The 13,003-nt window shown below is 40.9% G+C and overlaps 1 protein-coding gene across 1 annotated transcript in view; it reads left to right on the top strand.

Moving 5' to 3' along the window:
* The window catches only part of ROR2 (receptor tyrosine kinase like orphan receptor 2), a 187,908-nt gene that overhangs the window by 132,720 nt on the left and 42,185 nt on the right, over positions 1-13,003 (top strand). Inside the window, exon 3 of the mRNA XM_020797562.3 lies at positions 12,481-12,768. Within this exon, the coding sequence (XP_020653221.3) occupies positions 12,481-12,768 (288 nt within the window). The remainder of the gene's footprint in view (positions 1-12,480; positions 12,769-13,003) is intronic.

The raw sequence follows: 13,003 nt of genomic DNA, 5'->3' as shown, positions 1-13,003 counted from the left end.
TCATATCTTTTAACCTTTTGTTTCTGTTCATGGGGTTTTCTTGCCAAAGATACTGGAGTGGCTTGCCAGTTCCTGCTGCAGGTGGAACACGTTTAGTCCAAACTCTCCACTATGACCTGTCCATCTTGGGTGTCCCTGCACGGCATAGCCCATAGCTTCTCTTAATTACTCAAGCCCCTTTGCCACGACAAGCCAGCAATCCATGTAGGGGAACAGCTGCACACACCACCACAAAAGTTTTGGATTTGTGATTTTAAAGTCCATGTGATTTTAACCTATTCAAACAAACAAACAAACAAACAAACAAAAACAACCAACACCAATTATTCTGCTGATTTATTCCAGCAGTGGGAAGAGGCCTTAAGTTTGATTTCTTAGCAAAATGGTATAACTCACATTTTAGAAATTCGCCATAATAAGGCAGCAATCCATGAAGGGGGTTGAACAATATATCATGGTCTAAAAGCAAGACTTTTCCAACTCAAAGCAGATTTATTAGTATGGTTGAGGTTTTTGTTTTTGTTTTTTTGCAATTACAAGCATCATGACACAATGTTTTAAAACTGCCATAAATTAGTTTCAACTTAAGAGCATCTCTGGAGCTGTAAATGTCATCCATTCTATTAATTTAGCTTTGGGAGCCAATTATTTAAACAGAGATGCCTTTAAAAATTCTTGGTGTATCAGAAACTGGCTTTAGTGGCTAAGTTTCAAGCAAAGGCTTTCTGCATTTGGTGTCTTTGAGCCAAACTACATGTGATGAAGTTGCATGAAAGGAATTGTTGTAATTTGGAGGTTAAATAGCTGCTAGAAGAAGGCCCTCTGAGGATCAAAACAGTGAGATGAAAACTTCATAGCTAGGGCTATCACAGCCACAGGAGGGTGTTTGATTTTCATCTAGATCTGTATTCATCATCAGTTATTTATTATTTATTTCATTTATATACTGCTCCAGTAGTGCACAAGCACTATTCTGGGTGGTTTAACAACTGGTTAAAACATAATACAGTAGTACCTTGGTTTATGAAGTTAATACGTTCTCCAGAACATTTCGTAATGCGGAAAATTCGCAAACCAAAACGTGGATTGCCATAGGAACAGGGGCAGCGCTACAAACCTCCAAGCACAATGCATCCTGGGGAAACTGTCTTTGCAAACCTGAAAGAACAAAAAGAAACTAATACAAAAAAGTAAACTGAGGCATTAGTTTCAATGGATTTCCATTCATAAACCAAAAATTATGTAAACTGAGGCATTTGTAAACCGAGGTACTACTGTACAAAAAGCTAAGTGAACAATTAAAAACAACTAACAATATAAAAACCCAATGGCACCAGACTAGTTTGTAAAAGCAACTGGAGATAAGCTAAATATCAACCTAGGTCCAAACTTCCAGCTTGATGCATGACGGGACAGCAGGAGGAAGACAGAGCTCCGTCCTCTGGGCTGAATTCTGGCCTGTTTGGGATCCCCCAGGGGGTTAAAACCACCCTGAAGAGGTGGTGAAATGGGGGAGAAGCCTGTTGATCATGGGGGGGATGGTGGTTACCCCCGTTTGATCCGGGAAACTCCCAAATCAACCAGTAGGCAGAAACAAGCAGCTGAAATAGCTTGCTTGAAAGTCATTGGCAGCTGGAAATGCAGAAGGGATAAATCAGCTAATTAACATTGTATTACCACTGGATGAGAAATATTTTTAACTGTACTGCTTTATGACTATCCCTGGATGAGACAATCCCTACAACAGAAATAGCACCTTCTATCCCCCCCACACACACTTATTGAGCAGCGGTGAATGCAGAGAGAGGGAAGCAATGCAAAGAAAATAAATTGGACATTGATTAGACATTTAATTATACTTCAAGGAAGGAAGTTTGGTATTTGTTGTTAGAAACTTAAAAATTGTTCTCTTAAAACCATTATTAGCTAAACAATACTGGGGAATCAAACTTGTTTATGTTATGGCTACAGTTATCTACAGCTTGGCAAAAAGCCAAAAACAATTACCTTGAACACTCTATGGAGATTTGGACTTTTTTTTGATGACTGAATTGAAGTGTAGATAAATTAACCCTAGAAAGCCTAATCCAGCCAAAGTGGAACTTTTAAACTGTATCCTGGCTTCTGAACTTGACTGAAGCACAAGCCGAGACAGAATTAATAGCAGAATGTACTGCTGCTGGGGCTGGATTACAAAAGATTTCATGTTATGAATACAAACATCAAGTGAACTATTTGGTCAGCAAGTGTCTTTGAGCTTTCAAGCGGGGAAAACTCTTTATTTCTGAGACTGGACTCAAGTTTAACTCTAAAAGATGATCAATCTATTAAATTGGACCTAAGTATTGATGAAATTGGACTGATTAAGCATCTGGACAACTTTCACTTGAAATACAATTATTTGATATCTGGGACATAATGCTACAACAAGGAAAATTTTGGGATGAAACAAAATCTACCCTTTTTTAGAAATAGTGAGATCCCACAATGAAGAGGTGAAATTATTCAAGGAACAGTTAAAGAAGGACTGTAATCAACAGGAGATAGGGAACAATGAGCAAGGAAATGAGAGGATGGAGGATGATGTATGCCAATCAAAGGAGGGGCTGGAGGAAATCAGAGGAGAAAATCTAGGAGATCTAATTCTAACCCTGGAGCTGAGGAGAGTTTTAGGTATGCTAAGGGAAGATAAGGGGAGAGAACCAGCAGATTTAATTAAAAATAGCCTGGAAGATCTATTAGAGATAGATCAAGTGTATAAAATGTTCTCAGGTGGTACAAGGGATGGCAGAATTTTTTAGAGAGATAGAAATAAGAATTGGGAAAAGACAAACAAGAGAAAGAGTTACTTAGAAAGACAAAAAGGGAAAAAACATTAAGGTGGCCTTCAACATTGAAAGCATGTATATATTTAACTTCTGTAATTGTATATCCTATATATTAGAAAAGGGAATCAAACTCAAATAAGGGATCACTAATCAGGCAATACACACGGTGGTTCGTACGGTAAATTGAAGCTAGATATAATGTGGAGCTAGAAATGGCTAAACAATTATATAAAGAAAACCTGTATAAAATGCTTTAGATAACATCTATTATGTGTTAGATATTATTGGTATAAAATACAAAGTTGGTCGGTTAAATCACCTCAAAATTATATAGATTTGATACCAGAATTACTTTTATTAGGTATGTTATTAGAAGATTTTGAGAATATTGTATAATATTTTATACAACTAAAAACATGGTTATTTATCCAGGCCTTCCCTCCAGCCAATTCTTGATTTCTCTCTTACTTTTCCTTCTTTATTTTATTGCTGTTGCTGTTTGATTGTTATGTATTTGTCTATGTTTTTAATTGTCTGCTTTTATATTGGAAGCCGCCTAGAGTGGTCCGGTGGGCCAGATAGGCGGGGTATAAATCAAATAAATAAATAAATAAATAAATAAATATGAGAGTAATATTATGATAGTAGCCATATTAGTATATTGTACACTAAAATATGCACATGAATGGTTCAAATGTTTAAAAAATGTATAGATTTTGAAGGGACAACTAAGAAGACACCAAGACACACACACACAAAAACAAATAATTATAAGCAACCCATGTAACATGATGTTTAACAAGCACAAATTGAATACTGTATCGATAGATTGAAAAACTAATAAAATGTTATTTAAAAAATATCAACCTGGGTCAGTATGAAAGGTGTCCCTAAAGAGAAATGTCATAAGTTTTCTTCTAAATAACAAAAGGGATGGAGCCAGGCATAGCTCCTCCAGGAGCTGACTCCATACAGTTAAAGCCACTGCAGAGAAGGTCCTACCTCTAGTAGAGAACTCTTGGGCCTCCCTCAGGGTAGCCACATGGAGGAGCCTGGTCTGGGAGGATCTGGTGGGTCAGGCAGATGACACTGAAGTCTGACAAGTAATGTGGTTTCATACTGTAGAGATAAGTGTCAGAACTTTGAACCTGATCCAGGAGACTCCATGTCTGTCATGATTCCAATCCTGCTCAGACTAGGGTTTTATGCCAGCTATTTACATGATTTAAGTCCCTGTCCAGTATCCAATGTAGGCACAATTGGGAGTTAAAGTCACCACCCGCTCAGCCCCTCACATTGCTAACTCTCTTGGTAATGTCTTTCTGTTGTAGCTACGATGACAACTGGACAACACTGATTTTGTCAGAGTTTCGAAGTTAAGCAGGGTCAAGTATGGTTGCTACTGTGATGGGCAGCCACTAGGAAGTCTTCGGGATCTCCAGTTAGGGCTAGGAAACAATCCTGCCTGAAATCCTGGAGATTTGCTACCAGACAGAATGGACAATACTTGGCTAAATGGACTAGTGGTTCTGATTCATTGGCCAGTATCCTGCAAAGTTACACTGCTGTAAATGTGCCAGGCATTATACCTGGCAAGAAGGAATTGCACCATTGACTGTGGTGCAGTTCCTACCAGTTGTACAGTGTGCTGGCAGAAGTGCTGTGGGAATAACATTGGTCTGCCTTGGTGGTCACAAGTGAGTGCAAACTCAAGTTGTGTGCACATAGTTGTGCAATATGATTTTGGCCATCATAAAGCAACGTCTTAAGTCATCCTCCCTTTGCCCTGAAAGGCTGTAGAGGTTACAGAAGGTTACACCCTTATTTGGTGTTCAGTATCTGAGAGGACTTCAGAAGTGAGAAATGGAAGATTCAGTGAGCAGTAGTTGCATTTAGGCATTACGTAGAAAGCTATAATCTATAAACTGTTTCTATTAAACTGTTTTCAGAATACTTCTATATTTTACTGTGATTTAGGACTAGTGAAAGGAACAAAAAGAGAGTTAGAAGCAACATGCCCTCTAATTTTCAGCCTTGTGGGGTGGGGCTCCACTCCTCACACGCGCAGCTTCACTCCTGCATGTGTGTGCAACTTTCCTCCCCCCTGTACGCAGGGTTCCATTGCATGGAGGAGGAGGAAGGCTGCATGGAGGGAGGCAGAGTCACACGGGCACAGCTTAGAGTGAACCACGATTAGAAGGCTTAAAGTGACATCTGTCCTCTTTTCTATTTCCCAAATGCATAACCCTCTTTTTGTCCTCTTGTCTCAACTAATAAACGATGCAAGTAATCAATGAAGAGATTCCCACTTGGAAAAGCAGAAGAAGACAAACTAAACTTAGAGTTTTGAGTCAGTATCCCAATATTTCAGCTACAGGTGTCTTCTCATCAACTGTGGTTGGGGAAGAGAATTGCAGTGCACTCAGAGTGGCATTAGTCATAATGGTGGCTGCCTTGGCCAACTTATTAACTAGAATTTTCACTAGGGATTTGCACCAAAATCTCCTTTGCCCAGCACACAGTTGCTCGAGGAAATAAAGATGTAGCTGCAGATGCCCTGATACTCAAAGCAGGGCTCATGTTAATGGCCTGTCCAACTAGGGGGAACCCTCACCTCAGCTCTGGGGCAACTCTGGAACAGACTTCACTCTAAGAACATGTGCCCCAGATCTAAGTAGGACAAGAGCTGGGACAGTCCCCTCAATCAGGGGATGCCAATCCAAAATTTAATGGAAAATTGGCCCAACCTCTGTGAGTAGGAGGAGCTAACTTATGCTAGGCTATCCTCCCCCGCAAGAAGAATGAATTTTAAATTATATACCCTCACACACGCACTTGATGCTGATTAATATTACTAATCATACTACTGTTTGGTATCAGTTTTGATTTCAGTCGAAGCAACTATCTGGCACAGGGCCTTGGTTCTCATTCCACTGTAGAGTCAGTGCCTGAGGCAAATTCAGTGAGCTTTTGAGCTGTAGCGCATAAGATGGGAATGTTTAGCACATGGTTCAGATTGAGCTGTTTTAAATCGTAGTTTCCTAATTGCAGTAGAAAACTACTATAGACATTTTAGAATGTGTCTAGTGATCTAAATGAAACTAGCATTTGCTCTGCTGTTATCTACTTGTCCCCCCTATTATTCTTGTCTGTTATTATTTGCATGGTGATTCAGATAGCCACAATTTCCCACCTAGTTTGGACTTTTAGAATGTGATCCTTTAAAAAATGTTTGGTTTGCATTTGTCATGGTGCTGCTGCTGCTGCTTAAGAGGCTGCTTGTGCATTGCAGGTTAGCAACTCAGCCCATCCAAAGATGTGTGTAACAAGCAGACAGAGAAAATGCAGAACTTGCTTCAGAACAGTAGGGGAGGTGGTAACAGGCAGTAGCAAGCCAAATCAGTGGTACAATGAAGCCACATTGTTTCCAGTTTAGGCTCAAGCACAAATGCCCCGAATTCTACAATGTTGAAATGAAATTCAAGACATTGGTTGGCCATAATTAATCAGGGCCAGACCTGCCATTAGGCTGAGTGAGACATTGGAGGGCTGACGGCAGTGACTGTGTCGTGGGTTGCTGTTGCCCTAGAAGGGTTCAAACAGATCCTGATGTAAGAATTGAGCAGACAACAAAGATGCTCATGAGTGCCGTTGTTGTCACTGTTCGTCTCTCCCTCAGAGTGGCCCACCCTTTCCTGGTCCCCCTCGTTGTCTTTGCAACCACATTGGCAAAAAATGTGGGAAGTCCTATGAGATTGGAACAGGCTGGTTTAGAATTTTTTCCCACCATGATGCAGAAGGAAATGTGAATCAGCCTGGAATTCCCTTTCTCCAATCCGTAACTTTTCCTTCTGCTGCTGAGGCCTCTACTTTAAAAACAAAACAAAACATTCACATTGGTTCAGGTGGTGTGATCACTTGAACCAATGCAGAAAAGTGTGGCTGCTGAGAGGGTAGAGATACAATATCTTTTGTCATCTCTTTTTTTCATCACTTTGGTGTTAGCACTCAGACCTTTCTAGCACCCTCATCACACCCCTTACCCCACACATCGATCTGTTCTGTCCTTGTGCTGCCACAGCCACCAATGATCTCAGACCCCCCCCCCCCCAGTTCCATCTTCCTCCTATTTCTTTTCCCTCTTATTTTCCTTTTCCAGTTGAGTAGACAGAGGGGCCCACTTGTTTGCCTGCCATGATTCCAGCCCTCTTCCTCCTTCTACTTGATGTGGAGATTGATGCAGAAGCTTCAAATGGTGCAGAATGCGGCGGCCAGATTTCTTAGTGGGACATGAAGATATCAACATATTTCCCCCACTGTAGCTGCCTTGCATTGGCTGCCCGTTCGCTTCCACATTGATTACAAAATGTTAATGATGACATATAAAGCCCCAAACCGTTTAGGACCTCGTTATCTAGCGGAACTCCTTCTCCCACCTAGATCTACTCGAATCACTCGATATAGCCAGGAAAGATGGCTGAGGGGCCTAAACCCAAGGGAGGCCCAGAAAAAAAGAACAAGAAACCTGGCCTTCTCGGCAGTGGCCCCTCGACTTTGGAACAGACTCCCGTCAGATATCTGCCTGGCTCCCTCACTGGGTGTATTTAAGAGCCAACTGAAGACCTGGCTCTTTAGGCAAACCTTCCCTCATGTCACTTCCTGATTTTTATTTCCACTGTCTATCCTGATTTCTATCTTTCCATCTTGAATGTTACCAATATTGCTGTTTAAACTGTTCCTTTTAATTATGGTTTTTATGATATTTTATTGTAAGCCGCCCAGAGTAGATCTAGTCTAAATGGGCAGGGTATAAATTCAATAAATAAATAACTAAATATTTCCTGGGCCCCATCTGCTTCCCCATCCCTAACTTCCTTCCCTCTTTTTCGTGAAGTGCTTCCCAGACCGAATGTCAGAGTTCGTGATTGTGGTTAGCAAAGAAACTTTGCAGGAGTTTCTCATTCTCCCTCTGCCCTGTCGACCCTAATGCCTACACTCAGAAGCAGAGTAGGGTCAGTCAATGGTCAGAATGAGATGGGTTGGATGAGGTGAGAGTGCACATGCAAGAGCAAATGAAGCATCAGGCCCTGAAGAAGAGTTAGCTCCATCATGAGAAAGCAACAGAAAGAGACCGTAAGCTTTTCATTTGAGTAAGACCTTAGACATTCTTGATTGTTTTTGACTCATGAAACCTACACAAACAGAGGAGGTTTTCCCCCTCTTTAGACTGTCACTTTCTTGTGATTTAAAGCATCAACGGAACTCAGGGCTGGTATGCCCCCCTCAGTCATGTGTGCTCATCACGTATGGTCTGTAGCACAAGGCTTACGTAGCAAACCAACACAGTTCTACATTGACTTTAGAAAAGGTATTTCTCTCAGAAGAGGAGGAGCACCTCTTTTGTGGAAGGTCTCAGGTTCCGTCGCCAGTAGTTCCTGGATTGGGCTAGGGGGAAAAAAAATCCTGCCACAAATCCTGAAGAGCGCCTCCCAGTCCATGCCAGTTATACTGCGCTGGATGGTATTTTTGGCATGGCATGACCCCAATATACAGCAGATAGTATTAGGCAGCTCTCTGCTTTTCTGTGCCATCTGGAGAAAGGTGCCTGAAAAGCATTTTCCACCTCTTTAAATACTCTTTAAATGCATTAAAATTGGGGGGGGGGGGAGTTCAAGTATCTCCTTGTACATAGCAGTCAGCTGGTTCTTTAGCACATACATATACATATCTCCATCTGTATGAGACAAAGGAAGAGTATTGTCATACCTTCAAAACTAATAGATTCATTTTCTCATGGATTACAGAGTACCTCTATAAACATGAAGTACAATATTCAGGAGATATGTTTATAGATGTTGCACATAACCATATGGGTGAGGGCAAATTGAAATGGGATTCTGAACATGACAGTTGTGTCATTTACCTTCAGTGTTATATAAGTGTCCTGACAATAGGTTATTTCTAGTATTTCCTGTGACTAATTAGTGGCAAATTTTTAAAATCCAAAGTGGAGGCCATTCACTGGGATCTCGATCCCTTTTTGCAGACAGTAGATCGAGCTGAGATGTCCAGTGCATCGTCTTGTCCGGTGAAGTTAACTTGCTTTCAACCTGTGACGTCCAGTGAGGTGGACAGGGTGCTTGAGCGCTGTCGTGCCACCATCTCCTCTTAGACCCTTGTCCAGCTTGGCTCATCAAAGCAGCCAAGCTGGTAACTACAGAATGCGCCACTGCAATAATTAATAGGTCTCTCTAGGAGAGCATGGTTCCCCCTGCCCTCATGGAGACACTCATTGGGCCCATTTGAAAGAAACCTAATTTGGCAGCTGATGAAATTGGGAATTATAGGCCCGTCACCAATGTTTCTTTCTTGAGTACAGTGGTCGAGAGGGTGGTGGCCAGTCAGCTCCAGACAGTCCTGGAGGAAACTGATGCCCTTGATTTGTTCCCGTCGGGCTTCAAGCTGCGACATGGTACAGAAACAGCATTGGTCGCCCTGCAGGATGACCTCCTGAGGGAGGCTGATAGGGGCAATATGTCCTTGTTGGCCCTCCCCTATATCTCAGCAGCCTTTGACACCGTCGACCACAGTATCTTCCTGGGGTGGCTCTCCGAGTTGGGGATCGGTGGTCTCACTTTGGGGTGGCTCCGTTCCTTCTTGGAGGACCATCCCCAGAGATTGCAGCTTGGCGAGATGACTTCCACCCCGTGGATCCTCAGTTGTGGGGTTCCACAGGGGTCAATCATCTTGCCAATGCTATTTAATATCTATATGAGGCCGCTGGGTGAGGTTATCCGGAGTTGTGGGGCCCAGTGCCATCAGTATGCTGATGACACCCAGCTCTACCTTTCCTTTTTCCTAGTTGTATAGGATGCTATTCCAACTGTTGAACGCTGCTTGGGGACCGTCCTGGAGTGAATGAGGGCAAATGGTCTGAGGTTAAAACTGGACAAAACGGAAATCTTGTGCATGGGCACCCCTGGCGTCAGCGGGTTGGGAAACTCCCTCTCCTTTCGGGAGTGACTCTTTCAACAAAGAGTGAGGTGTCTGCCTTGACCCAGATCTCACCATGGAAATCCAGGTAGCATCTGTGGTCTGGGCAGCCCATTTCCATCTTTCGAGGATTGCCGAGCTGCATCCCTATCTAGATGCGGGGGTGCTCATGATGCTGATTCATGCACTGGTAATCTCAAGAATAGACAATTACAGTGCTCTCTGCATGGTGCTACCCTTGAAGTTGATGAGAAGACTTCAACTGGTCCAAAATTAGTTGGCCAGATTAATAACTGGGGTAAAGAAATTCCATTACATCCCCCCATTCTGGCTGGCCTTTATTGGCTACCGGTTCATTTCTGCATCCACTTCAGGGTTATGATGATAACATTCAAAGCCCTAAATGTTTTAGGACCCCAGTACCTATCAGAATGCCTGCTGCCAGCCAGAGCTGTCCGTGAACAAGAAACCAGGCCTTCTCAGTGGTCGCTCCTACCTATGGGATTACCTGCTCATGGAGATCCACTTAGCACCCTTGCAGGATGGGTTCAAACGAGCACTGAAAACTTGGCTCTTCCGGCAGGCTTTCCCTGAGTATTAAGTTGTTGTTGTTGTTGTTGTTGTTGTTGTTGTTGTTGTTGTTGTTGTTGTTGTTGTTGTTGTTGTTGTTGTTGTTGTTGTTGTTGTTGTTGTTGTTTTGAGATCTCAGCCTCCCTATTACCATCCTATTTGCCATCCTTTTCATCATCCTTTTTACAACCTTCATTGTCATCTGTTTCAATTTATCCTATATTTGTTGAATGTACTGTTTATCTTGTTGTTAGCTGCCCAGAGTGGCCTGGTTGCCAGATGGTGCAGGGTATAAATCCAATCAATCAATCAATCAATCAGTCAATCAATCAATCAATCAATCAATCAATCAATCAATCAATCAATCAATCAATCAATCAATCAAACTAAGCATTTGTGAGTTAAAATATGCCCCTGGAGATCAAGGCCAGATCTTGCCATGATGCTATATTCCTGGTTAGGGTATACAGCTTTGAAACCTGCAATGTGAAGAAATTGGGAAAAACCAATTAATTCAAAATGAAATGTTAAATAAGAGTTTTATAGACACCTTGGCCCACCAGAGAGAGAAGTGGAGTTAGACAAAATCCAGTTTGAATTCTTTCTAGAAGCAAAAATGACATAACTGAGTCTAAAACAGTAAGTATACAAATATTAAAAAATTTAAAAAATATTATATTAAGAACAGTAAATAAAATCAATACTAAAAATACATTTTAAAACAGTAAGGCACAACAATCCATTTTTAAAAACGCTCTAAAAAAACAGTCACTAAGGGAAAGCCTTAGTCTTCATGTGTTTGTTGCAGGACAGCTTTTTTCCCTCTCTTTTGTATATTTATTATTAAATGGATTTATTCCTAGAAAAGAGGCTCACAATAAAATTAAACTAAGGACATATTTTAAAAATGTTAAATATGATGGCAAGTATATATGTTAAAAAAAGTTCTATTAAAACAATGAAAACGATAGCATTATAATCCTACTGAGTTAAACACAATTTAAAATGTTATCGATGTCATAACAAAAATCACTAGCATCCATCCATTACCGAGTTCTACCAAATCAGTATTAAACCTTGCTGTATGTTTGTCTATGAAGACTACCAACAAGAATGGCTTTAAATAATGTCTCCTTGCTAGAGGAGGATCACTACAGAGACTTTTCCTGTGGACAGAGGCTAGTCCTCAGAATGGCCATAAATACTGTTTGCAACATCATTTTAAGAGGCAGGCAGTAAGTGTTGTTTGTTCCCAAACACCTACTGATGCTTCTCTTCATTTTAGAAAAATTGAGTTTAACTTGGTAGTAATAAAGGTGGCTAAAAGGGGAGATATTTATGCATAATTGTAATTAGTCATAATTATGCATAAAGATCTCATCTTGTGGCCAACTTTATCACTAGCAAGTTAAACTCAGCTCTTCCGAAAGGATGCAAATGTCCAAAATAAAACAACACAGTTAGCCACTACCAAACCATATGGTTGCTGTTGTTACATGCTATCAAGTTGCATTTGACTTAATGACAAACTTAATAGGGTTTTCAAGATTTATATCTTTGAAGATTAGTTTTTTGTTCCTACCCCGCAGTAAATTTCCATTGTTGAGTAAGGATTTGAACCCAGGTTCTCTGAATTTTAGTCTATAATTCTGTCCACTACACCATGATGTCTCTCTTTTAACAAGTATATAAGAAGATGGTTGGGGGAACCATGTTTTGAACATGCGTGGCATAGGCAGAGATGGTCAGAATTATAGTCCTACTTATTGTGTGAGCCAATTTGGAGAAGGCAGCGATCAACCATTAAAGAGAGTCATGAAGTATTGTTAGTAAATGAATGTCACATGCAAATGTGGCTCTAGAAAGCCTCATGATTAAATTAATTTCTGGATAAATGATGAAATATTTGAGGGATAAAATTGTTGGCAGTGTGGAATTCAGTGAATTGTGGGTTTTGCACAGAGTGTTCTTTAATTATGTATATTAGAAAAACTGAACTGATTTGCTGAAGTTCTTCATTAATAAGTGCTATGAAGCAGCTACTTATCCCAGCTCAGCTTTGATCTCTTGTGACCTTTTACTCTTTTAGGTTATTTTCTGACCTTCTTGGAACCAGTGAACAATATTACCATAGTCCAGGGCCAGACAGCAATTCTCCACTGTAAAGTGGCAGGAAACCCAGCCCCCAATGTCAGATGGTTAAAAAATGATGCACCCGTTGTTCAGGAACCCAAAAGGATCATTATAAGGAAAACAGACTATGGTTCTCGATTAAGGATCCAAGCTCTTGACACCACTGACACTGGTTATTATCAATGCGTGGCCACAAACGGGATGAAGACAATAACTGCAACAGGAGTTCTGTTTGTAAGACTGGGTGAGTCACTCTGTTTTAAAATGTGGCTTTTATAACTGAGTTTATTGCTTTATAGACTAGGTCCTACTTTTCACAATCACAAAATGAGAAATTAATTCACTGATTTTTTTTCCTTTAAGAAAATAAATTGCAACATGAAAGAAAATCAATAAAGTCATTGCCTGAGGCTTCCTCTTCAGCACAAAACGTCTGCGTTGAACTTGATACCATTTACTAGTAATAAAAGAAAGTAGAT

This window comes from Pogona vitticeps, chromosome 2, assembly GCF_051106095.1.
Source record: "Pogona vitticeps strain Pit_001003342236 chromosome 2, PviZW2.1, whole genome shotgun sequence".
Taxonomy (NCBI): Eukaryota; Metazoa; Chordata; class Lepidosauria; order Squamata; family Agamidae; genus Pogona; species Pogona vitticeps.
This window is presented reverse-complemented; position numbering and strand designations above follow the sequence as displayed.